Source organism: Simochromis diagramma, unplaced genomic scaffold, assembly GCF_900408965.1.
Source record: "Simochromis diagramma unplaced genomic scaffold, fSimDia1.1 OVJJ01000304.1, whole genome shotgun sequence".
NCBI classification, from domain to species: Eukaryota; Metazoa; Chordata; class Actinopteri; order Cichliformes; family Cichlidae; genus Simochromis; species Simochromis diagramma.
The window spans coordinates 13,394,694-13,421,418 of NW_024387030.1; the positions used below are offsets into that span (position 1 = coordinate 13,394,694).

A 26,725-nucleotide genomic window follows, 5' to 3' on the forward strand; every position below is an offset into this window, starting at 1 on the left:
TATAATTCAGTGTAAACACATATCAGCAAAACATTGCTCTTCTGAAAGGGCCTGTAGATGCATTTCAAACAGCAGAGGGATGTCTCTTAAATGTGGAGGCCCACTGCAATTAGTAGTCACAATATTGCACTATAACATCATGAGAAAGAGAAACCCAGCGAGTATCAACGGGCCTGTATTCCTGTAGGCCAGCACCTGAAAAGGCCTCTGGTTCAAAGCAAATTATACACATTGTGGTGCTAATCAGGGCACTGAGTAATGAGAGGTCAACTCTCCACTAGGGGGCCTTCCAGACCTAACAGTGATGACTAAGAAATCCCTTTTATTCATCTCAGCGTGCAGGAGAGTCCCCGGAGAAAACTCAGCGTGCCGTGGTGCAACAGTAAAAGCAATGGGCACAGCCCATAACCGTGGAGAGGTGAATGGACAGTCTTGTTGAAATTCAGACTCCATCTTACAAAGTGATACAGAATTAGACATTCACTGCCATTAAAAGCATGAAGGAATCTCAATATAAAAGTCGTCCATCGTTCACTTTTGCTTGACTGGGACTGGTGGACCGGTGACGGTTGCTTTTCAGTTCCAGTGCAGAGCAAATGTTTACTGAAGACATTTTAGTGTTTTTATTACCAGAATTACCGTTATTTACATGTTGATCACAACTTACATTCTTTTGATTAATCCAAGACTCGTGACAGTTCGGGCACAAATATAGGAAGCTCGCTAAAGCATCGGAAATATTTCACAAAGTCCTTTCATTTACACCGGAAGCTAAAAAATGAAAAGGAAAAACAAGAAAGAAGAGGGGAAAAAAGGAGGCCTGTTTCGATTTTGCTACAGAGGACTGCTGCACAATGCCAGTTTAATATCTGTTATTGCCAGCTTTTCCTCTTTCCTGTTTTTAAAAAACATGTACAGGCATTTGTGCATCATGTGGGTGCAGAGAAACCTGCTGACACACCAGAATCTCTTAGAAATATTAAATCGGAATTCTGTGGCTTTTTGTCTGGAATTTCTGACGTGTCATCTTTGAATGGCCATGCTTAGCTGGTACAATTACGACCATTAGGGGTTACCCGAGCAGTGCTGCTTTTGCTTTGTACACAGCTTTCTGTCTGTTGCATATGTCCTTGTTGTGGCAGACTGTGCATTCGCATGGTTTTCTGAGGTCAGATGCCCGCCTTGTCACTGTAGAAGGGCGTGACATGGAACATGTAGCAGTGTGTGCAGACCCTGACAGGCTTCACCTGACCGTATCGAGGCAGCGGAGCAGAATGGGAAGAGCAGCGAGAGCAGAAGATCTGAAACGACACATCATGCAGCGTATCACTTACCATCCACATGATAACGCATGAATTATCCGTTTGATCGAGTTCACGTTAAACCGAACAGATCGTACCTTTCCGCAGCTTCTACAGTGATGTTTCCTGCGGATAACAGTGAACGGAGCCTTGCAGGCAATGCAGGAGTTGCAGGCTTCATCGGGGACCCAGTCAGGAGGGTCTGCACAGAGCCAAAAAGAAACAGTAAACACAAAGCAGAGCTGTCACCAGCTTAACGTTTGCTGAGAGAAGGAGAAAGGAACTGGCTGACATTTCAAAAAAAATCTGTGTGAGTCTGTTTGTGGATTTGCTGACCTTCGAACTGGCCCTCACGGGCCTTGGCTGCCAATTCCGATGAGGAAATGGTCTCCTGACACAGAGCACAGTCCTCCAGGACTGCGCTGCGCATAACAGGCCCCGCTGAACACCATAAAAGAAGAAATGTGTGTTGTGTGACTGATTGTTATTTAGTTTAACAGCTCAGTTACAAACAACAGTGCAAAACTGCTGTTAGCAAAGACCCTATAGTGTTTTCTAAGCTGTTTTCACATATGAACTTAATTAACTGTTAATATGAAACAGTAATGGGAGGATGAAGTGACTAGATAATGTGACTAACAGCATGCAATTTAAGATTGCACTGCTGTGTCCATTACTGTGCAAGCTGTCGTTTTATTACATTTGTCATCAGCTTGTTTTGGGCCAAGCACCTGGTTCTGTTTTGATGTGGTTGTGTATTTTTCTTGTGATTTTTTTAGCATATTTTTCCAATAAAACACTGTGTGTACTAGGGAGCTGGCAGTGTAAAAAGACATGCCTGATGTGCACTTGCACCCCTGTCAGGTGCCATCTAGAAAATTTTGGGGCGACAGTGCAGGCCTAACAGCTTTATTTAAAGAAAACAGAACTCGAGGAAAATTTAACTCTACAGCTTTATATAATGAAACCAGGGCATATTCCTTACAAAGACCCAGCTACCACCATTTTTCGTCAGTTTCCAACCATGCCATAAAGAGCTAAAATGCTAGTAACATTTGCTATTATTTATTTATGTTGCATCTAACTGAGACTTTTGATGCAAATATCAGGTGTTGCAAATGTGGCAATGAGGATAAAGAGAATAGCAGTATTTGAACATGCTCTCCAGTGACTACATTTGTGAATTTTTGTTTTTCAAATGGGGATTAAATCTCATTATAATGGGATTAAACTATTATTATTTATTTATTTTTAAATAAGCAGTTTTTCATGATCAGAAATGTGTTCTGTTTTATGTTAAGCAGCTTTTTTTGCTCACTTGGGGGTGCGCACCTATCACTGTTAATTTAGAGTTAATTTCTTTCACATGGAGCCTCATTAGGGAAACATCAGGCTCATTAAGTAAGGTGGTAGGTATGGTGTGTCACACGATCCATAATCCATTGTTTTGATTAAAAGAAAATCATATTGTGGCCACTGGTTAAATCTTTATAAGAAAGTTTAATCTTTTGAGCAATATGACTAAATACTAGTTACTACTTCTGCTTAATTCAAAAGGCTGTTTTGACTTCAGTCTTTAGTCTGTTAAAGAGAGAAAGCAAAATATTGTAACACTAAAAATATCTCATAATCAAAAAACACCTTTCTGACCTTTCTTCTGCTTATCATTGTCTCCTTCCTCACACTTGGTTGCCATGACTTCAAAAAGAGTCTTGAGGATGCTGCGAAGGTCACTCGCATAGTTGGTCTGCAGCTGATCAGCAACACCTGCATCACACAAAAACACAGAATGGAGATCAGGCCAAGCGAGAAAAAGAGGTGAGTAGAGAGCGAATCAAGAATGAGAGCTTTTATACCTGATATACAGACAAAGAGACGGTGGATGAGGTCGCTGCTGCTGTGGAAACGAGATCTGATCTTGTTTCTGGCCGCTGCTTTGGCAACTTGTACGGCCAGCTGGATCTCCTGCTGGTCCGGGTCTTCTGATGTCCCTGAGCTGGGAGTCAGACTGCTGACAGGACTGAAGGGAGCGGTGAGACACAGTGAAGGATCATCAATTAACATCTGTCCCCAAACGTCCATACATCATTTTCACAGTCAGTTTACATCAATAAAAGCAGATTTCCATATTTAAAGTGGACCAATTATCCTTTTCCTGATTTTCCTCTTATATATGCATACAAATTCACTATGTACGAGACATCCTGAGAGCCAAACGGTTCAGTTTGCTCTTAATGCTCTGCTTCTGTTTTCTTTTTCTATTCTTGAAAACTGCACAATGTAGATGAGAGTGGATACTTCTGGTACACAGCTCTGGCTGTGACAACAGCACCCCTACAAAGCCTCAGTTCAAACCTTCTGTTTGCAAGAGGCAGCCAATCAGAACAAAAGTGGAGTTGCCTTAAAGTGAGAGGAGCTAAAAAAGCTTGATTTAGACAGTAAATTAACTAATGGTCCAAAATAAAATAAATGAGGACCATCTTAACTTTGCAAAGCTCCTCTGGTGGAGTCCAGGAATAAAATCTCTGAAGCTCCACTTTAATACAAAGTGGAAATAAATGCACAATAACACCATTTACTCTGCCCAAATTAACAAATGCATCATTTTTTAAAAATTAGCCATTAAAGGTTTCTTTAGTTACTGTGAATGTGAGCAGGAAGTAAGCACAAACATGAGACAGACACACATTTGGATGAATGATTTGTTACCTGGGTGTATATGCACTGCTCGACAGACTACATGTGGTGACCGACACACTCTCACAGTCACTACCTGACACAGAGCTGAGTGGAGAGTTCTGAAAACTAAAAATAACCAAATACAGAAATTCATGTATATATATAAAGACTTAAACAAAACAAACGGATATGAATATTAAGAGAAAAGAAAGTGGAAAATTGTGATGAATGAAGGAAAACAAAACAAACTGGATATGTGTTAATGGAGCATGGAGGAGTCCATGTTCGCCACATAAAATATTGTAAAATGAAACTGAAACACACCTGGAGCTTCTCCTGTTGTCCTCTTTGGTGTACCTCTTCATATCCTTATTTTCTGGATTTTCGTTATCCATCTCCTTGTCCCTCTGTCGGCCGCCACTAGCATGTCTTTTTTCAGTCCTCAGCTGGTGATTACATGGGGAGGCTCCATTTCTGACACTAGAGCTACAATCCTGAGCCTGGTGTCCCAGCCCAGGAGCCTCTTCCAGTGGCTCTGCAGAGCGGGAGGAAGGAGGGCTCAAATGGGCCACGTCGTCCTTATTGTTGTGTTCGTGAGGACGAGGGGGGAGCCGACAAGCAGAGGACTGAATGACAGCGCTGGAGGCAGGCGTCGTACAATGTTTGTCCAATCCCAGAGCGAGCCCTAAACCGAGTCCAGTAGTCTCTGTGGTGATGGCATCCTCGTGGCCATCCTCGCAGCTGCCACAGCAGACGCAAGAGTTGAGCAGGCAGTGAGTGGCCACCAGGGGGCCACAGGGCTCAATCTCAGAGGGAGTAGGCCGAGGTAGCAGCAGCTTGTCCACAGCCAGTTCTGTCAAGCTGGGTGAGTGAGGGTTGAAGATGACTGTAGCAGACAGCTTCATGCCTCCCATACGATGGGCGATGACTTCAGCTGTTTCAGACGCTGTCCCCTCTAAACCCATGTCCCACCCATTGGTGTAAGGCAGAGGTTCTGAACCAGGGACATTAGTACAAGGGGGACACTTTGCAGTTGGGCAGTGTGTGTTCAGGTTGCGTGGCTGTGGACAAGGCTGCTCAGATGTTGTCTCAGAAAACCAGCCGTTCCTAACCGAGTCTGGCCTCGGTGCGAGCTTGCGCTGCACAGGACGAGCAGACTCTTTGGGAGGAGAGGTGACATAACAGCGAGGCTCTCTGGTGATGTGTTCTCCTGCTGCATCCAGGTCCTCCATGAAGAAGACCCTGTCTTCCTCCTCTGTACAAATGCCCGTCTTTCCTCGGCTCCCCAAGATTCTGCGTGGAGAGACCTCTGTGCTGGAAACCCCACTGGAGCCTGCAGGCTGTCCTCTGTTGGGATCGTGGGCTGGAGATTGACCCTGGCTGGGAGGCGACAGCAGAGTCGACATCTCGTCTCCCACGCGGTACACCATCATGTTGAGCTGCTCCAGTTCCTCCTCATCGTACTGCATGGAGCATGCCAGCTCAGCCTCCTCTGCCTCCTCACAGAGTAAACCCTGCTCCTGTTCCTCCTCTCCCCTCACAGTTTCCACCTCCTCCCAGCCTTTTTCCACTCCTGCCAACTCTTCCTCCTGACTGGGACAGACAAGCACAGCCGGTGGCTCCTCTTCTCCCTCACTCCCCCTTTTGGAGATTTCATTAGCAGGACTGCAGGACGAGTGATTCTCTTGGACTGGAGCTGGTACGCCGTTTGTGGCCAGCGCCTGGCTTGTGGACAACTCCCCTTCTTGAGAAATGCACAAGTTTCTCTCTAGCGTCATCAACTCCTCCTCAGTCAGGGTCTGGAGCAGGTCTCTGAAAAAAGCAGCACAGGATAGCTGGAGCATAGTGATAAACTGTGAAAAAATACATATGTTGCCATGTTAGATATTCATGGCTTTTACCTTATTTTCTTCAGTAAAGTGCGAAAAGGCCTGAAGAGCTCAGACATATCCTCTGATTTTCGGTCTAGGTTGAGAGGTCCCTCTGGATACACAACCAGCCCACTAAAAACATGTTTAAAATTCTGTAAGAGGGTGCAAAGGAATGGAAAACAAAGAGGGCGGTGAAAGGACAGACAACACTTACCACACAATGGCCAGTCTGGGAATTGTAAACATCAGTGCGGGTTCATAGTCATCAATCATGTCCTGTGTGAGATAGCCCAACTTTAGGGCCCTGAAATAAAAAAAGTAGTCAAATTAACCGCATCATCTCTGTGTGGTATTTCACAGAAGAGGATTATTTAGCAGAAAAATGTCTGTCTATAAATTCACCTCTCCACAGTCTCACAGAAGAGCACAATCACCTCCTGCTGTACATAGTATTCTTTGGGAGACTTCACAGGCACCATGGCTGACACATAGCTGCCAGTGGAAGAAAACAGAAAGTGGAACGTAATGACTTTTTGGCACACTTGCAGAAATATCATTAAGTGGACGATAAATCCAGATTAACCCAGTGCATACCACTGATAATAAAGTCTTGTCTCTATTTTTACCTGAGCTCAAACTCAGCAAAAAGGCTGTCAAAATGTCGCAATGCGTCCTTCATGCGGTCTGTGTACAAGTTGAGGTCTCGCAGGGCCTGGTCTCTGGTGATGTTGCGTACCTCCTCCAAGCTGCGAGTAAGATCCTTAGCTAGGGGTCTCATAGCTATGCTCTCTATCTCCCTGTTCATGATAATGGAGCCTGCAGCCAAACACTGGACAGGAACAAGCAGAGACAATATAATTATGCACAGAGAATTAAATTGTTTACGATGGCACACTTGGCATTCAAAAAACTCAGTGTGTGAAAAAAAAAAAAAAATTAAATATCATTTTGTTTTGAGCCAGAGAAAGGTCATTTTTTTCCCAGATTGATGAAGTTGTGAATACACTACCTCGGCTCCAAACCACAGTTGCCCTGCCAAGTTGTCATGACGAATCTCCTCGGGGAACTTGACACAAAAATCTCTGTTGGCCCGGTCGAAGGGGATACATTCATCCATGATCTGACTGATGATGTTCAACACGTTGTCCTGCAGATGAACACGGGAGTGACAGAAAACTAAATTGAACTAGTGGCAGAGAAAAACACGAGCGAGTGAAAGTCTGTTCTTGAAAAGCGTTTTTTTTGTTTTGTTTTGTTTAACTAATCTTGGTCAATAATCCGTGCTTAAACATCGGTCACCCTTTCAAGAAGGCCATTATAGCGCAGTGTCTGAGGACCATTGATTAGGACGTGAATGGGAACAACTTGACAAACACATGAGACCATTATGGCCCTCACAGCTACATTTTCCTTCAATAAAAACATTGAACTAAAGCCCATAATTCCAGCAGTGAAAATGCACTGTCACATACAACAAGAGCTAATCAAGAGCTTATGTGCCGCTGGCATGTACAACAGCCGTAACAATGACTTACAATGAGCCTTTCACTCAACTGCAGCTGCACTGTGCACTGTAATCTTGTCGGGCACAGCACTGCGTCTTTCTCTGCTCGCCCCGAGGAGAGATTAAAAAGCTTTGAGAGGGAGAGCTTAACCACTGATTCCTTTATGGCTGTGTTCTGCACATGTGTCTGGGGCCGGTCCAAGTGCCACCTCAACGTCTGTGAGCGCCTCCCAGCAGGGGACACTGGTGATAACCTTCACTTATGTTTGTTTCCACGTATTCAGGAGTTGCGACTGCAGCGACACCCTGAATATGACACAAGACTAGCTTCCTTCCTCCTTTTTTTTTTTTTTAAGCCCATCTCACTCTCCTTATTGTCCTCATCTGGCCTCTTCTCTGCCTGTCTCTTATGTTTCTCCATCCATCTCAATCTTTGTCCATTTTGAAAGGCACACGCACGCCTGTTCCAGCAGGCCACACTGTAAGAACAGCAGTGCCAACATAATGTGAGCAGCATGCCAGCAACCCCCGCAGAGGTCCATGAATAAGAGCTGATAGCTGCAGTGGCAGGTTCAAGCACAACATTTTGGCTTGAATGTACTTGCTTTCTATTCTTAGGGCCTCTGGGCTATGGGGTATCATGCTGCTTCAGTCATTCTCAAAAAAAACTTAATGCCTTTGAGAGAAGCCACTCTAAAAAGCCTCCTCTCTAAATGTATAAGTGCTTAGGAATGGCTGTTAAATATTTTCATTGAAAAAAATCAGAGACTAATTAAAAATCAGCCTAATTGAGAATATAATGGAGAAGAAAAAAAAAGGTGGCAGCACGGCAGAGAGAAGGATGGAGAGGAAAGAGAACAGTCGGGGATCAAGTGATGACCTTATTAGGTGGTTCTCCCCGTGCGCTCTGCCAGTGGGGAGGAGGCTAAGGCACAACAGGTCACATGAAAACCTCCCCTACCACCTCTAGGTCTTTCAGCATGACGCAGCATAGCAGCCATCACTCATGCCCAGCATCACCCGCTAATCTCCTCTCAGCCTTGACCTCATGAAAACCTGCAACAATGCGCTGCACGAGCACATAAATAACCCACCATGAATTCACACCTTAAGATTCTTGTTCTGTGGCTCAGATTCAACCTGATTTATATTCAGAAGATTAAAATGAGACCAATAAACCAACTCTAATCCCAAAAGGAAATCATCTCAGGTTATAAAATGCCTCTTTCTAAAGAAGCCACTCCGGTAATCATTTACAGAGAGCCCACGTGACACAGGGCTCTGTGTTATCAGAGCAAAGTTAACTGTGTCAACTGATGGCTTCCAAGCAAAGTCTACTTATCTCACTTATCAGCAAGACTGTTTCATGCAGTGTTTACTAAGGCAACAGTCATATCACCGCGCCTGTGTCCGGAAAGGGATAATAGTGGCTGTCTTTATTTTTAGTTGAGAGGCCAAATCAGGTTAGAGTCAGGAAATCATGTCAATTACATTAAAACAAGCAAAGGAAATCAAAACCAAACCCAAAATCGGGGTTAATTTACCTAAATTACAGATTCGCGTATCTACATGCATTGCTTGTAATAAAAGACAGTGAAAGTTTTGCTTGTTATCTGCCAACCTGACAGGATCTGAACTGGTTGACCAGCAGGGTACATCTCTGAGGGTCCTTCCTGCCGTCAAGACTATCCAGCTCTGTGGCCACCTGGTTCAGCTCTTCATCGGCGTAATAGAACTGGGCCAAGAGCTGAGGGTCTGTCCTCTGCACAGAAACACAAAGCAGTCATTTCAGTATTTGACAATCAAAGCAAGGCAATGTAAATGGCATAAGCTTATAAGTTTCAATTACTTTATGATGTGTATCTATCCTTTTATCACTGACTGTTATTTCTTACCATCGTTCATCTATAGAGATTAGGGGTATTATTTCTATTCACTTCTGGGTTTAACTATTGTGCCTCATCCATCACATAAAGCCTCTTCTCACTTTTTGATAAAGGTAGCCTTAGCTACAAAATTAGCATATTAGTATTATACTAGTATATTAGCATTTTCTGCAAATAATATAATATAATTGGCCATCTTTAGGCATATTTGAGTATTCTGGGTATTAAAACATAAGCACTGAATGGAATTATTAGAGACAGAAAGCATTTGAAATCATCCTGAGTGACACTGATCCCCCAGAGCAGTAGTTTCTGAATGTTACTCTGTCAGACAATTAAAAAACCATGAAGTGTTCATTTAATATTTTAGTGAATGTCTTTCGTTTAGTAAACATTATTAACTTAGCGGCAAAGCAAGCAGTTCAAAAAGGTTGAGCACCCTAACTGGTTCTGGACGGGGCACAAGGCACAAAGTCATCTGACCTAATCGTACATGTCATAAAAAGCACAGTGTTTACATGAAAGCAAACAACAAAACCTTTACTAGAAACAATACAGACAAGGTAAAGCAAGGACTTGGAAGTCTTCAGACACTTTGGTAAGATGTTTGACTCCTGACCCAGATGTCGATATATAAAATATGTCACGTAACTGTTGTGTTTTTACTTTCACAACAGTCGCTGATATCATCTACCCATGCATTTTCTTAACAGCTTATCTTCTTCAGGGTCAACTCTGGACAGGTTGCCAGTCACAGGGCTAACAGCATGATCGCTACCGATGGCTTTTGTGATCATTCTTATGAAGATACATACACTCAAACTGACTTTAGCATTCAGTGCACACTTTATGGTTATGTCTTAGTGTTAGCCTGGATTGGATTTAGACAGACACTCATGCATCTTACCACAGGCCTTTTTCGCAGCAACCCTCTCACATTAAGCAGCAGGGAAACACAGGTGTTACTAACGACAGTGGCGAAGGTTCTGCTCGGGTTTAAATATGATTAATAACACCTGTGTTACCTAACCGTTCATAACAAAATTGGTGCTGTTTAAAATGCCCTAACAATAAAACACAAGAAGTCATCCATTGTGTTGCGTTTATCAGACATTTGTTACTAAAAAAACAGAAAAATCGACGCTCTGCTCACTTAACAAAGCGCTACGGTTATACAGCTGAAGCTAAACAAGATTTTTGGATGGATTTGTTGGGTCGGTGAGTCACTCACACTCAGGGTTTGAAGGGGGAATTTCTAACAGCTGAGCAAAAAAACAAAACAGATTTCTAGCTGAAAGATGATGTCACGATTCAAAATGGATTTCCTAATTATATTACTTTCATTACAGGGTGTAGATCATTATTCATCATTGTATGCTCTCTCTCTTGTTAACTGTATGCATTGAGCCTTGTGTTTGGTTGATTATTACTGATTATTACTTCTCCTTAAACATGGCAACATTTAAGGGAATTAAGTGGAATAAGATTTATTGCCAAGAAGCATAGTTACAATAAAGAACCACCCTGCAAATAGAAAGGAAACCAAGTAAAAGTAATAAAAAATATTTTCTAATTTGCTCTTCAACTCTTTACTGAGGAACTAATAATCAAGTAAGAGAACTGTATGTTGTATTCATTCATTTCCACTTGTAGACTGCACAGTGGATTTCTAGGTATAAATACATTTTGTTCTCTTACCACTTTCTGCGTAGGCTGTACAAGTCAGTGGTATACTGTATTAAATCTCTGTTGTTATTAACGTTGTTTTACCACTTAACCTTTTGTTAACAGGTGGAGTGTTTATGTAAACGTACTTTGTACCCAGCTGTCAATTTAACGCTTCAAGGCAACTTTTCATTTCTCATACAGGAGCTAATCTCACACGAAAGGAGCAAAATAAAAAGAGCACAACAGAGGGAGAAGTCACGCCAAAGCAATTAAGCACTAACAGGACACAGAGGACGTATAACAAACCAACATACTGCTGATCTTTAGGGACAAAAATAAAATCAGGTAAGTAGGGCGCTGTAAAGGCCAGCGTAGCGCAGGTTGCTTTCCCATTTGCTGGGATTGATTTGTGAGAAATACAATAGAAATTCATATTCGTACATACGCACATTTCACAAACACATATGAGGAAATAAATGACTAACCCTGCTAAAATCTAAACAAAAGGAGCTAACAAAGGTTTATAAACAATGCTGTGCAAAAGTCTTGAGCCACACCTTATTTCTTTAGGTTTTCTTAGGAAAATAAGAAATCTGAGTGTTTAGAGGCGCAAACATATGAAGGGCATTCAGAGTTGTTCTTCCAAGTTTGGCCACATTTTCTGTCCTCTATCAAGATGATCCAACACTGCTTCAATAATGCTGAACTTGGGGCTCCTGTGTGTGTATTTTTTTCCAATCCAGGAACAATTTTACTCCATTGGCAGTGCATTTGGGGTCATTGTCATATTGAATAATGAATCTGTTGCTTTCCAGATCGTACTGTATGGTGGATCCAATCTGACAATAACTTTTCTGCACTCATAATTTTAATTCTGACAAGATCCCCAACATGACTGGCTGAAAGACAGACCCAAACCATGACAGAGCCTCCACCGTGTTAGAGATGGCTACAGACACTCACTGTTGTACCCATCTCCTGATCTCCTCCATACATTTGACCCTTGTGACTTCTTTGTGCCACGATATGTCATGTTTTCAGATAATATATCTTTGGGAATTACAATGTTGGTGCAAAAACGATTTCACGCCCATCAAACTGTGTTAAAACTGTGAAAATAAAAACGTTTTGAAATACCCTCAGAAAGCGTGGAAAACTAACTAAACTGCTTAAGGCAACTTTAAGAAATTACAAGAAATTTTGGCTCCTTGGAAGCAAAATACAAGGAAATGAGGAGTGGCGCAAGACTTTTCCACAGTACTGTGGTATAAAAGCTCCCTGGAAGAGCAGGTGTAATTAGAGAGCCTAGCGCTGGTGGATATCTCCTGCCATGCGCTCTTCACTGTGGCGAAAACGCACAACACAGCAAATCACTTCAAGGCTGAGCGCGAAGCACAAACACACAGCCACAACACACCAGGCAGAAAAAGATACGTTTAAAAAATGGAAACACAACAACGGTTCATCTATAATTGCAATTCAAACTTAACTGGACAATCTAGATGCCAAATTTCCATTTCAAGTGTGCACAAACGCATACACACACATCCTGCGAAGGGCTTCTGTTAACCAAAAGGTTAATGGTTCTGAAAACGGCGACCACATACCGATGTGCATCATCACAAACCACGCAGCCTCGGTGATGGCACAGGAGCTCAAAAGGCCAGCATGACTGTGCAGACTGGAAGCAGAGAGAGCTGCACCAGTAAACATTTGCCTGCCGTGCACTGACGGGAAGTGTTTTTTTATGACGTGAAAAACCAGAGAATACTGGTATTTATCGGAACCTCTCACAGGATCTTTTCCCTTAAGTTTGCAGTGTTTCCTGTTGCACGATGCTCTCCCCATGGAGGCGTGCTTCTCTCTCTCTCTGAATATGATACATGGTGCTGTTCCCTCACTCTCTTGCTCATTAATAATGAAAGAAACAGCAAGAAGAAAACAGAGATATCTCCTACAGCTGGGTCGCATTATTACTGCGAGGTGGAAAAACTACTGTGAACATGCTGCTCTAGAAAGGTTATTAGCAGTAACCAAACACGTCCCGGCAATCCTAATTAACACGTAGCGCACAATAAAAGAACATTTTGTACATTTTTTTTGTCAAGGTCAAACTTTTATTAGATGGCAATGCAATCACAAGGAAGATAATGTGTCTTTCCCAGGTAAAGACCCATGTTAAGATGACTGGAGAACAGCATTTCAATTCGAGCTTAGGGCTCTTTCAGTAGGGCAGATGTTTGTCATTGCCAATACGACACCCACTTTGTATCCAAACACAGCTTTTCAACTTGCTACGAGTAAAATCAATAATATCCCAGCACATTTTGTTCATGTGTGTGAATTTTTATGCAATGTTTCATATGCCGTGTTATGTTTACTGAATAAGATGGAAGCAGGGAGCAGAGAAGGCCATACAAACACACATAACTGAGTCTGAGCATGTTTCTCTGTCTTAACAAGGTTGCTTTACACCCTACTTACATAGACTGTAAATGAATACATGATAAATCCAGGGTAATACTAAAAATAATTCATGAATGAAAATGTTTTCAGTGACTTCAATCTGTTTATGAGGATAAAAACACCCAAATTGTGAGAAAAATAGTAGATTTATACAGGAAAAGTCAGATCACTGAGACTAAAGGCAGACTTCTGGGGGGAAAAGCCATTAAATGTTAGTAAAAGTCATAATTCTAAGATTATCAAGATTTTTTTAGTGGTCCAAAGTTGAGTGAGGATTTTTTACAAGCACTCTTTAAATCTTTAAATGACCGTTTGTTCAACCATTTGTTCAAGTGACAAAACAGTTTAGGAAAGAAGAGAAGATGTTCTTTACAGAGATAAGCTGTGCATCACGGTAGCACAAAGTAATCACTGCTATCTTAACACTGACAGAAAATCCCCAGCTCCGCCTAGTTTTTACCATGTGAGCTTCACATTACCTTACTCCTTGACTATGTTGGGAGGGAGAGAAAATTCATATGGTTCCTGAAAGATGAGATAAGTCCATCAGGTCTGCATGAAACTTGAGTGATAAATGGTTAAAGGGAATATCATCTGATACTGATGTTTAGCTAATAAATAAATGCTTCTGTCATTTCATGAGTGTATTTGGCATCACTGTAATGGAAAAAAAAAAAATATATATATATATATATATATATATAACTAAGTGTCTCTGAATGTGTAGGCTAATGGTAAATGAACACAAACGAAATATTATTCATACAGGAATACAGCCAAATGATCGCAAGATGAGGTATTTATCCTCTTTGTCTAAATTCGACCTCTGAACTGGCCTGTCTTGCCACTGCCATCAGCAGTGGCAAGACAGGCCAGTTCGACTGGACAACTGAACAACAATGAGCGAGCCTATGATACAAATGTCAATGACCAAACAGGAAACAGGAGTGGGGGACAGTGAAAGACCTTTTTCTAGTCCGGACACAACACTTCTCACAGTCTGCCGGCATTCAGTTGGAGACTTTCTGAAGGATATAGGCCAACGCTGAAGAAGGAAGAAAAGAAGTGTTTGAGACAGACACCATGCTATAGCCTCCTCCTGCTGCATTCCTCACACAAGAGGAAACATTCCTGCAGCATTGCATCATGGGGGATAAGTCAAAGGCAAGCAGTGTTCACGGCATGCTGATTTAGGTAAAGGCAGGAATGTGTGAGCTGTTTGGTCTACAGAACCACACAGCATTGAATAATAATTTAATAAGAGTTAGTACAAAGGTATGAAAGGACTGAATTTCATGCAGTGTAGACGTCTGCATCAGCCCCCTTTTCTGACACTAGTGTGAAAACCTCTAAGACAGCTGCACCAGCTCAAGTGAATTTAAATTTAGTTGAGTTATAATGTGCTACATGTGAACAGACACAACATTATCAGACTAATGCAGCCATTACAAAGACATACAGACTACAGAAGCCCATTTTCAAAACCTGAAAATCTTCTGCACCAAAACCTTTAATCTCATCTCATCCATTTTAGCCTTTTGACCTTTTGACCTTTTGTTTGTTTAGGTTGATTCTCTATTTAAAGCACTTGATAGCCACTTTATGTTCTTTTCATTAGTAATGAAATACAAGATGAGGTGTGATGGTTAGCACTCTTTCCCAGATTCAAATTCAGGCAGGGGCCTTTCTGTGTTGAGTAAACATGTTTTCTCTTGGGGTAACTCACTTCATCCCACAACCCAATGACATACATGGCTTCATTAATTGGTGATTCTACATTAGTTGTAGGTGTGATTTATCCCGCCTCCTGCCCTATGACAACTGGGATAGGTTCCAGGACCCCTGCGACCCTCAATTGGATAAGTGGAAGAAAATAAATGGGTGGCTGTGTTGACACGGCAATTAAAACTATAAGTGATCTCCTGGGTTTTCAAGACTTGTACTCATTGTTCCAACCGACAATGCAACATCTGGTATGAAATGCTCACAGCTGAAACAAGTCTGTCTGAAGGCGTGCCAAACTAGGCGTGCCTAGACGGGCATTATGCAAATGTGGCACATGGTTATGTAGATAAGTCATGGAATAAAAGCTTGGACTCCAAACAAGGAGCTTCAGGCTGTAGGAGTGGACTTAGGACCTTACAAACATTTTAACTGCACATGCTGTATATTCTGACACCCTCCAGGAGAGGCAAAACCCAAATTATTTTTTACATTAGCGCCCACTAGATAAAAAAGACTCATAACTACATTTAAAAATAAAACCAGTGAAGTTTTAAATACTGTTTGCCCTAAAACAGCTGTATCTGCAAGGTCCCTTTTACACTCAGTAGTTAAGTGGTATCGACTGGAGAGCAGAACACATGTTCGTTAGAAACTGATGACATACTCACTGAAATAGCTTTACTGGTCTTTAAAAGTAAACCGATGACTTATTCACTAAAAAAGCTTTCCAGACCTTTGAAAGTAATAAAACACAGACCAGTCCTCTGTCACAGATTCAGATCCACAGTCTCCAGTGGTAATATACTTTGTTACATGCGTCATGAGTCGATGATGATGTTACAGGCTCTTCTAAAAAAGCAAACAAAAATTTAAAAAAGGCAAGCTATCCATTGGAAACAAGCGCCTGCTTTCATCTGCCTACATAAAAAAAACTTTGAAAGTTTAGAGAAAATTGTTAAAAGTTTTAGAATAACTGTGAAAGAGCCAAAAAATGTATTTCTTAAATCTCTCTTAAAATAGCAGAGTCATATCGTGGTCTAAAAGTTGTAAACGTCTGGGGATTTGACTCCCGAACTCGTGAGTTGTGTTATCATCATTCACCACCAATGACAGCTCTACCTTGCGTGAGGAAATGATTCAGCAGATTTGGCTCTTGTCCCCTGTGGCGTGCCACTCTCCTGTTATAGTCCTGCTGTCACTTGTCCTGGGTGCCCTCTGTCTGGGATGACTCTAAATCTCCATCCACTGCGGTCAGAAACTCATCATTTTAGGTGACCAAGATCCCAAGATTTCATCCAGAGTGACAATTAGAGTAAAAACCCCTCAAACATCACTTCACAATGACTCAGTTGAATTTCTGCTGGGTTTTTTTGTTCAGCGTTAACATCAATAACATGCGGTGCCGGCGTGACTCTCATTGAAACGTGCTACTGAAAGTTCCCTGCCGCTGTGTGATCAGCATTTTGATCGTCTCAGCCAGCTCTTTTCTTGAGCTGCTGATTTCATTCCTATTCAGACTGTGCAGATGATGACGGTTGTCAGGCTAATGCTTCATGAGCATCCATAGCATCGGTGCATGCACATTGAGCCCACTTGAGGGACTTATGAGAAACCTTGCTGTGCCCTCCATACTCTATTCCAGGCTCAATTTGCTGCCTTCTGGCTTCCTTCCAACGATCAGAGGCAAATATTGTAGGGGGAAACCAGTTCACTCTGCTTCTTTCAGTCAGCTGGCAGACTGGCAAAAAAAAGAAAAAACAGAAAGCAGCTGAGAACAGTTCATCACCTTATTTATTATTCAGGACTCAGCATAAAAGCCATGGCAAGAGCAAGCCAATCTTTTTGGTAGAAAACAAGGAAACTTCTGCAACCACTATTTATATGAGGTTTGGCAGAATAAAAAGTATAATCTTTCTAAGAATGCCGTGTTATGCTGATTTACTTCCAGTTATGTTGAGTCATTCCCTTCGTATTCAGCTCGCATCAGGAGTTTCCTTCCTACCTCAGAGTTATTGATAGTCGGCTTTCATCCATAAATACCACATTTTAAGATATTTAATACATAAATCTTTAACTGTGTTCATGTCTGAGGAGTATTTCTGCACAAACCAGCTGAAAGTTGATCTGGGTCCACAGCACGCTACCAACTTAACTGAGTGCACTGACTCAGTATTATCAAAGTGCTCAACCCATCTGGGCTGATGACATAATCTATGAGCCCGTCTGCTCTGTGAGGGATGGAAATAATCCGGTGTTGTATTACAGCAACGACCCAAGCATGTGCCCAGCACATGGTCCGAGCAGGCAGAGTGAACACACAAGTGCACTGAGGATTTAGGTGGCCCTGGGGCTTGTCCAGTATCCCACCCCCCCCCATGGTCATGTGGTGACACATGGGGACACCCCTCGTCCCAAAAACCTCAGCGTTCTTATGCAAGAAATAATCTGGTTATACAATCCGGTAATGTTTGCTGGATCAAGGCTAGAGAAGGGAACGCTTTTTTAGATTTGATAAAATCACAACTTTTTTTTTTCCATGTATCGCTCGGTGTCCCAATCAGATGAAAGCATTCGTTGAGATGCTCAGACCCTTTTCTTATGCTGCGATGACCAGACTTTAAGAATTTTCCTGATTTTAATGAATCAACACGCAAGTCCGGTAACGCACGTCCTCCCCGTAGTTTTGTCACACACTTCTAAGTCAATCGAGCTAATTCTGTCCACATACTGACTGTTGTGATCACTGAATGAGAATGAGTATTGTCCAGGATGTCACACAATGCCAGCCCGGGATAACTACAGTACTTGTGTGGGCAAACACACACCTCTGTTTGGCGTCGGTGGAGATTAAAGCTGCGGTTATGCCTGATGCATCAGTTATTGCGCACAGCAATTATGACATCAACGCAGCGTTGTAACCTTTTATACTTGAGCTTGACTTACTGCTGTCTACCTCTAAATGACAGACGTCACTGCTGAGAAAAGTATATGCTACACGGCTGTAATAGCAACAGAAGAGGTGATATAAAGGAACTATGTCATCCAAGCACAGCGACAATTATCGGGTCATCTACAGTTTTCTGTAGACAGTCGCACATTTTCCTTTTGGTTGAGCAATCCCAGCACAGCTTCTGTGACAACTGGGAATCCAACTGGAAGACCAGTACATAGACTCATGCCTCCACGTCAACCAGTTTGCATGCATGCCACGTGATGCAGGTTACAAAATTAAGAAACACACAACCACCTGACACTGGGTCATCAGCAATAATGACTACTTTTTATGCCACCATGAGCAAAGGTAACAACTGCAAGCGTAAACTAAGCTTACATTTATGCCAGTCATCATGCTTGTGCACATGGCATTATACCTAAAAGCCTACTCCTGATACCTCAACGTCACTGCAAAACAGCTAGATGCATACCCAGCATTAAAATTTAGATTAACATGATACAAAAGTAAGTGGAAAACTGCTAAAAAAAAACTTTTACTGAACACGGACTGTTTTGTTAGTCATGAACTGCATTAACTTAAAGCCTCCCTTTAGCACCAGAAGTAAATTAGGCCTTGAAACATCTGGGACTCTCCACCATTTGACCTTAGAACTGAAGAAGCTTCTCGGATGAGAGGTGAAACGTCTTCAAGCAACTTAAAGAAGTCCAGACGCTTTTCTTTGCAAGCTCCTTTGACTACGATGACCTGGATGACTGAGAACCTTCACAGACATGACGCCTTGAAACATTGCAAAGTTTTCTTCAGTTTTCTAGTGTTGATAAAGAACGGCATTACTTCTGACTGCAACCAAGTTACTGGCCATTCTCCCTCATTTCTCTCCCATCCTCTGCAGGTGGTAGGCAAAGCCCAAGGTGTGGGGGAGGGTACTTCATTCGCAGGTGCTTTGCTCATAGCCGTCAAAAATCCTACATTTTTAAAATGAAAAGAAATAAACTGAAAAGTCATGTTAAAAAGTTATTTTTAAAATGATCTTATGGCATTTTTGTAGCAATGAAAATAAATAAAACACTGGAACCCGATGCTTCCACAGGTTAGGGTTAAGGTTAGTTAGAAACCCCTCTGTCTGTGCAAAGGAAGTGTCGGGACAACCTGTGTATTATCAGGAAAATACTGCACTGCGGGATTTAGTACTAGATGCTTCAATATGGATGGCAACAAATAAACACAAGTAACTGGTTTGTCAGTGGTTCACCCTGCAGCAAGATAATGACCCAAAACATTAGAGGAAGAGGACAAGGCAGGCTTCAGATGATGGAAAACCAGCAGTCTCCAGACTGAATCCCCATTTAGGTGAACTCGATAAAAGGGCGAAGCAAAGCAAACTAAAAGGAACAATAGGTTTGGTGCTGAAACATCCAATGTGTTATTTCTAGTGGTCTGAGTTTAAAATTTAGGATAACATATGATATATTTTATTTATCCCATCATTGTTACATTCATGCATTACAGCTGCCAAACTACTAATCTGTATCTTTCCAATCCTTCAAAAACAGTTTTACCTATTACAGAGCATTACTGCGTCTAGAAGAAATTATAGATTTTCATATTGTTTCCCTTATTGTCACTATTATATTTATGTGCTCTCTCTTTTCATTTTAACTTAACCATACCAGTTTGCGCAATCTTTTAAAAAAAAATAGCTCTTGCTATTGAGGCCTTGAGTACATAAAAGCTACAGAAAAAACGACACAAACTGATAATCTGATAATTACTTAAACAGTTAAGCAAAGAGTGTGTAAAGCATGAATGTTCTTAGTTATAAAATTCAGTAAGAAAAACCCCTACAGTGTTGATAAAAAGCTGCATTATTCTCAACTAAAGCCAAATCCAAAATCTAACCTAGAAATACAAGCCTACTATTCTCCTTTCCTTCTGTCACTCACATCCTCTGCTGGGAAGACAAAAGCCAAATCATGAGGGGTGGCGCTTCATTTACAGGTAATTCCAAGAACAGTCAAACTTATAAATACAGACAAAGGTGATCGTGATGTTTTTCATCAATGATAATGAAGAGAGCAATTTAAAAGGTACCAATGCCAATAAAAACAGGGTGTAGAAAAGTGTACATCCCCCTCAGTCAGGACTGAGACTTGCTGATTCTCTGTGGTACTTCAAAATCTCACTGTTTTCCACGGCTACTTTCCTTCAATCATCGTGCCCTCACACCTCTTACAGTGGGTTCTGCTTACAGCCCTGCAATGAATTTAAAAAGGCTTTCAATTGCCTGGCCTGCCTGAATCTGCACTAGGGTCAGCTCTCTAAATCCCAGCAGCTGACACCAAATCAATTACCACGTGGCTGTTGGGTAAGCAGAATGGGATGTCCACAAGGAACTCCAGAAACTGGGCTAAATATGAAACCACAGTGACCACTGCTCACCAGTTTGCTGGCACACCGAGTCTGCGGCAAATATGTAGAACTGGCTGTGCAAAGACTAACCCCAGACACAAGCACAGCGAGAGCATGGAGCAATTATTACAGAATAAATAAGCAGCTATGGTTTCCTCTGATAAGAATATATATGAAGTGTGATAAAATTTTAAATCTTGGAGGCATATTGACAAGGAAACAAAATCAAATGAATTAAAGGTACAAACAAGGATTATGTAAATACTTTACATGTAATTACACATTTGTTACAAAAGACAGAATAAAGATTAAAATTGAAAACTGAAAAAAAGAAGCAAAGTTGAAAAATGCACTCTTGACCAGCATAAACTCAAAGATATATACTACTATCAATATTTGCATTGTACATGAACATTGCGATGAAAATCATCATATCACAGACCACAAGCTGACATCTTCAAATGACATAAACCCAGTGTTTTATTTAAAAAGCAACAATTCAGAATTAATATTTATCTAATTATCTGAAAATTTACCAGATTTTTTTTTCTGTTTCTATTAATCGTTTCAACTCTTCTTCCTAGAAGCCATTTAATAATTCAATAAATGTATTAGTAACAACTGTGTTAATGGGAATGAAAACTTGTGTTAGGTTTTGGTCTTTTAAAAAGCCAGAATGTGAAGCGTCACAAGTCTGATGACTGTGCCTTTTCCCACTTTCCAAACAGATGCGTCTGTTAGTTTGTGTGTCATCGCCACCTCTTCATACATGAACATTTCTTTTCAAATCAAATTCAAATGATGCATTTCAAGAAGGGCCCACACGGCCGGCAACAAAGAGAGAACAAAGGGAAAGCAAAAAATCTGTTTCTTTGTCGAAACCGTCAGCTGTCAGCGCCCCTCGCTGTCTTTCTGATGGTGTAAATAAACTTTTTCAGAGTATCTCATATGATGGTTTGACAGTGATTTATGAGCATGATAAATACTTGCCTGCCTTGACGTGTTTCATTTACAAGTTAATAATTTTACAGCATTGTTCTTTATATAAAAAATGCATAGTTTCGAGAGATTTGATCTCATGCAAGCTTTGTTTACTGTTATATAAAATTCCCTCTGAGTTTTTAAGCAGGAATGTTGACTCAAACATTGGAGCAGCTCTCCCCAGCCCAACAACAAATACCTGCTGAAAATTAATTTTTATCGGTTAGCTTCTTTAATCTTCCTCCTATTAGTTTGGGCCATAGTTCAGATCTAATGTGTGTATGATGGAATAATTGCAAAATGACATTGCTGACTGTGTCTTTATATGTGTGTGTACTTATCTTTAATTTGTGGTTTTAGTCGAACTGTTACGTTTTTTTAAAGTGTTGTACAAATGAAATTATTATTGTCAGTATTATGATTATTACTGTTGTTGTTAAATAACACTAGTAGTTATTAGAAATATGATGTAATTAATCAAATCTGCCAAGAGGAAACCTCATTGGCTGATGTTTGATGTGTTGCGAGCTAAAAGCCAATCTGTTTCCATGCTAAAGATTAAGCAGCAGCACACTATAAACAAAAGTTATCACCTGCTTCGTTCAGATAAAGAGGAGTGCAGTATGAGCTATCTACACATTAAAATGTCCTGTGGGGAGAGGGGCAAAATTAGTAGCGTGCTGCAAAATGGGGTGCGTGCACTGGGCTCGGTGCGACCTGTGAGCCCCGTCACACTGACAGATGAGGTGGTGTGAAGCTGAAGGTCAGCTCCTGAATGCCTGATGGAATACCAGCACAGAGAGGAACACAGGCTACAGAGGAAATGCCCAGGTTTAGCCGCCTGTCTTTTGTAATCAGTCACTGTGCAACTTGATGAGCGAGAGGTGAGGAAACACTCGCCAACATTGGTCTTGGCTTTGTTTTCTGCAATGTGCAATGTAGCACACTCTTATTAATCCTTCTCCAAGCTTATCTTTTTGATCTACAACTCTTCTCCACACTAAATATAACTTGAGTTACAAAACACACCAGGTAGGAGAGCTCTTTATAGATATTTGGGTTGCCTAACTAGCTGCATAAAAACCAGCTCAACCAGTTTAAGGATCTACAAAGTATGTAAAAAGCCTAACCTGTCAATAGTGCAGTATTATGTCCTTCCAACCCATGCGTACTTCTCAGCAGGACATCCATCTTTACACATTCATCTTGTCCAGGAACTAATGCATTGAGTTTGACTAAGAAGGGATTGTGTGGCAGGGGCAAAAAAAGTCCTGCTCTGTGTGACTTATCTTAGAGGTACAGAGCAGCTATGGAAATATCAATAGCTCTGCTTCAGTCAAAGGAACAAGCTGATTCAACATTTTTCTATCTCCAGGAGAGCATAGTTCAGTGATAAACCACTTACTGTTGATGGAAATGACAATGCAATGTGGTGTTTGACAATAAATGCCAAAATATGGGGGATGGAAACAGATTTTAATTAGTACAGAAATATTTTCTCTTAGAACAAATTAAACAACTATTGGCTAGCAAAGTGCCTCTTCAGCACCATGTGCCAAAGTCATCTGAACTTTCTTTCTTTATTACTGTTGCCTTTTCATGCTGATTGGCACAACTGTAGAAGCTTTTAGCGCCTCTCCCCACTCCTTTGAGGCAGAACTGGTCATTTAAATCCCACAGACTCATGCGTAATTCTTTTCAATCCTACCATAGCTGTGATTTGGCAGAAAAGGCACTGATGCAATAGCTCAGCACTTTAGAGGCAGTAGTCGTTTACGAATGTAACAATACTCTGGTGAACCCCAACACTTTGGCCTGACCCCAGATCACCGAAATGCTGCGACAGCAAATACAGTTTGACTCAGGAACAGGGAATGACGCAGGTGTGTGTATGTGGTCCAGAACAGGTGGACAAAGTGTAATCAGAGGCCTTTTATCTAAGCCTTGTGTGACACTACTGTTGCAAAAGCTCTTATTATAATTACCCAATGATGATGTGATTCAGCAGTTTTCTATTATCAAGAAGGCTGACTTATACTCTACTTATGCTCCCAATTGGAAATACGTGTTGCCAAACCTTTTAAAGGTTTCGAATGCAAAACGTATTTTTCATGTATTAAACACTTTTTTTATTGCTATACTGTAGAAACTCCCTTCCTCCAAGGCTAAAAAATCCCTTTACATTGAACATGAATTGATTACGTTTTATTTATTTTCAGCGATGCCCAGGAAACCCTGTCTCCAGCCACCTCCTCAGTTCTTCTGGGGGAACACTGAAGTGCTTCTAAAACAGCCAAGAGATGTCTCCAACATGTCCTTGCTCTGCCCCTGGACCCCTTCTTTATGGGACCGGAACAACTCACTTAGGAGGTGCCCAGAACGCATCTTAAGCCATAGGTTAGCTAGGAAAATAGATTGGCACTTAAATCGACAGCTCAGCTCACTCTTTACCATAACAGGCTGGCACCACTCCATCTGTTAATCCCTCTGAACTATGTTGCTCTGCTCACATTGTTGCTAGCCAATCGAATCATAATGTAGGGCAAGTCCACAACAGTCCCAGTTTCTCCTACGGCCTCTTGGGAAAATTAATTGCCCACCCATGGTCTATGCTCTATAGTTCGGCTCAAGCTCGGTTAGCTTGCCTTGTGAGTGATCACAACTGCTTAGCTATGCAGCATATCTTGTAATCACCGATGTTTCGTCCGATGATTCCTTGAGTGTGGAGTTCAAACGCACAGTGACCTATCAGCTGACTTACCTCTTATCACAGGTATCATAATAACAAGGGTTTTTCTGAACATTATCATCGAGGAACTTTCAGTAAAGCAGGAGCATGCCAAGAAATAACAGTTACCTCCACCAGTCAACAGCTTGTTTAAGAGGCTTAATAATCTTTAAAGACTTACAATGTACAGCAGCTATGACACAGGTTTAACCTTTTAAGTGCAAGCCTTAAGTCAATATACTGACACAAACACACTGCTATAAAGTTAACAAGAATTTTCAATCCAGAGAAATGTTCACGTTCACTCATCCTAAAAGGTGCTGCAGTTGGCATATACTGAACTGTTCATTTAACAAGGCAACCAAGCCTTTAATACTTCCTCTGCTGTGTCAGGCATGTTTCCACACTTTGAGCTTGATTTAAGGAATCACAGCACATCCATTACTAGCGCACCCAAAAAGTGACGATTTTGCTGACAAATGTGTTTCCCGGGCAGGATTTGATTGTTTTGCCTTTTTTCAGACTGTATTCACAAATGGTATACAGAGCTGAGACAATCAATATTTTAAATAAACTGCATGAGAAAAATAGCTGGTAGGTATTTTGGTGGTCTTTAAGGCTTCGATGCTACAAAACAATGTTTTCTTAAAGTCCACCTTATCAATTGTAACAAAGTGTCTTTGTCCTGCCTGATATAAATAAAATATATTTGGACTTTGAACTGATACTACAACAAAACCATATTAATATGTCACCTTCTACTTTAAAAAAGGTTTGGATCTTGGAAAACGTCAACCAGAATAACAAATTCAGGTAAACTGTGCCATGTTTTATTTGTTCTTTGTTTGGAATAAACACATACTTTTATTTTAATCATGTTTTTTGCACTTTTTTTTATTTTTTAAAAAGGTGCTATTTTCTAGCATGTATATGCACCAAATGATAAACCCGTTTATTAAAAAAATATCCAGCAGAATCAATAATGAAAACAAATAGTTTTTAAGGAAATTAAAAACATGAGCTTTTGTTATAAAAATATATTCTCCTTTTAAAATATTTCCTCTTATGTGGTAACGACTTGATAATGACACTACTATTACAAGCAAAACGAATATTTTTTCAGCTCTGATGTGGTCTTGTGATTGTTATTAATCACTGATTTATTAAGGTATTTCAAACCTTTAAAATAACAAGACAGAATCACATGAACACTAATGTCAGCTGAAGACAGATGTAAGTAAATGAGTATTAGCCCAAATTGGCAGACTGTAGCATTGTTAGTCCTGACTGCAGCTTCAAAACAAAAGCATCAACAACAACAAAGGGGATAGCTGCTGATTAATACAGTGTAACATCAGGAACACGGGCTAACGTTAGCAGATGTGCTGACAGTCTATGAAATGATCAGGCTAGCGAGCTCTATGCATAAAAAATGACTGACTGCAGGGGCTGACACAACAACTTACCTTGGGCTTATACAGCCACTTTCGAAAGCGGTTCATCGTTACCTCGCCACCTTCCTTTGTCACCAACCCCTCCTCTCTTCTCCTGTACCTGTGTGTCTGACACTATCGGCGGCTGGCTGGCGGCTAAGCTAGCTAGCGCTTCTTGGGTCCAAATAGGAGGAAAAAAGACAATGTACGGCAAGTTGTCCTGAACGTTACACCGAGGCTCTGAAGGCGCACAAAGGAGGCATTGGGAAATAACCACTTATTTCCATTTTCCCTGAAGCCCGAGGTTAGCAACCTGTCCCTCCACCTGCCCAGTCACTTTCCAAGTCCCCGACGATACAGACAACTGGAGCACCGAAGGCTCCGCTGTTCTCTGCCCCTCTAACGTTACTCGATGACAGTCACGTTGACAACATTCACCTCCCACTTTCCCAGGAAGTGGTGCGTTCAAGTGCTCCTCCAAAAATAGCTTCTTTCTCCAAAAGAACTCGATATAAACTCATGGCACAATTCTACAATCCTCCTTCTTAGAACCTTACTGAGTTCCTTGGACTACCCCATTGTTCTGAATATGGGTTATTATTATTTTGGTTGGATAAATACAGCATAATATCTCATCATTTGCAATTCATCCCAGGATGAATTAACCTCATTTTGAGACTAAGTAAGGGCCATATTATTTTTATTGCTTTAATATGTAAACCCTTCAAATTTAAAGATGGTGTACTTTCTTTTTCCTCATGTAATAAAACATAAGCAACAGATAAGAAAAGTTTACTAATGACAGTTGTTTTCTGTTACCTAAGAAACAAATTTGAATTTACTACATTACAATAATTTTAGAATCTGGAGGAAGTGTGTCAAATTGACACTTGTAACAGTATATTCAATAAATCACAAAAAAAATGATTTATTTAACATTTTATTTAATAACATTTTTATCTTCTTAAAATGTTATGCAATAGCTTCGCTGGCCCAGCCCACTTGAGATGAAATTGGGTTTGACCCCCCCTTATCTAGATTGTATTAATAGTGTATGCATATATTTAAGTATGAGTAGTGGAGGTTTTAAGTTTTTATAACTCAGTTGTGTGAGAAAA

At 41.0% G+C, this 26,725-nt stretch overlaps 1 protein-coding gene across 4 annotated transcripts; it reads right to left on the reverse strand.

Moving 5' to 3' along the window:
* Positions 1-328: 328 nt before the first annotated feature.
* Positions 329-26,021, reverse strand: zfyve28 (zinc finger, FYVE domain containing 28). Of its 4 annotated transcripts, XM_040041918.1 has the most exons (15): positions 25,641-26,021; positions 16,220-16,838; positions 8,977-9,117; positions 6,861-6,998; positions 6,478-6,680; positions 6,254-6,343; positions 6,066-6,155; positions 5,882-5,983; positions 4,305-5,792; positions 4,011-4,106; positions 3,158-3,321; positions 2,952-3,068; positions 1,638-1,742; positions 1,400-1,503; positions 329-1,301 (listed from the first exon to the last, which is right to left on the reverse strand). In XM_040041918.1, exons 4-15 carry the CDS (start codon positions 6,966-6,968, stop codon positions 1,170-1,172), a joined length of 2,799 nt encoding a protein of 932 aa, XP_039897852.1. In that variant the 5' UTR covers positions 6,969-6,998; positions 8,977-9,117; positions 16,220-16,838; positions 25,641-26,021; the 3' UTR covers positions 329-1,169. The 4 variants fall into 4 exon arrangements, with proteins under 4 accessions (XP_039897852.1, XP_039897849.1, XP_039897851.1 ...); XM_040041915.1 differs by lacking the exon at positions 16,220-16,838; XM_040041917.1 differs by having other exon boundaries at positions 16,220-26,021.
* Positions 26,022-26,725: the final 704 nt, after the last annotated feature.

Bases quoted from the DNA above. Each gene is read 5' to 3' on its own strand.
- zfyve28 (XM_040041915.1), bottom strand. From the start codon at position 25,676: ATGAACCGCTTTCGAAAGTGGCTGTATAAGCCCAAG. The intron at 5,984-6,065 runs GTAAGTGTTGTC...ACATGTTTTTAG, and splicing joins CCCAGACTGGCCATTGTGTG to TGGGCTGGTTGTGTATCCAG. The intron at 5,793-5,881 runs GTAAAAGCCATG...TGCTTTTTTCAG, and splicing joins ACTTTACTGAAGAAAATAAG to AGACCTGCTCCAGACCCTGA.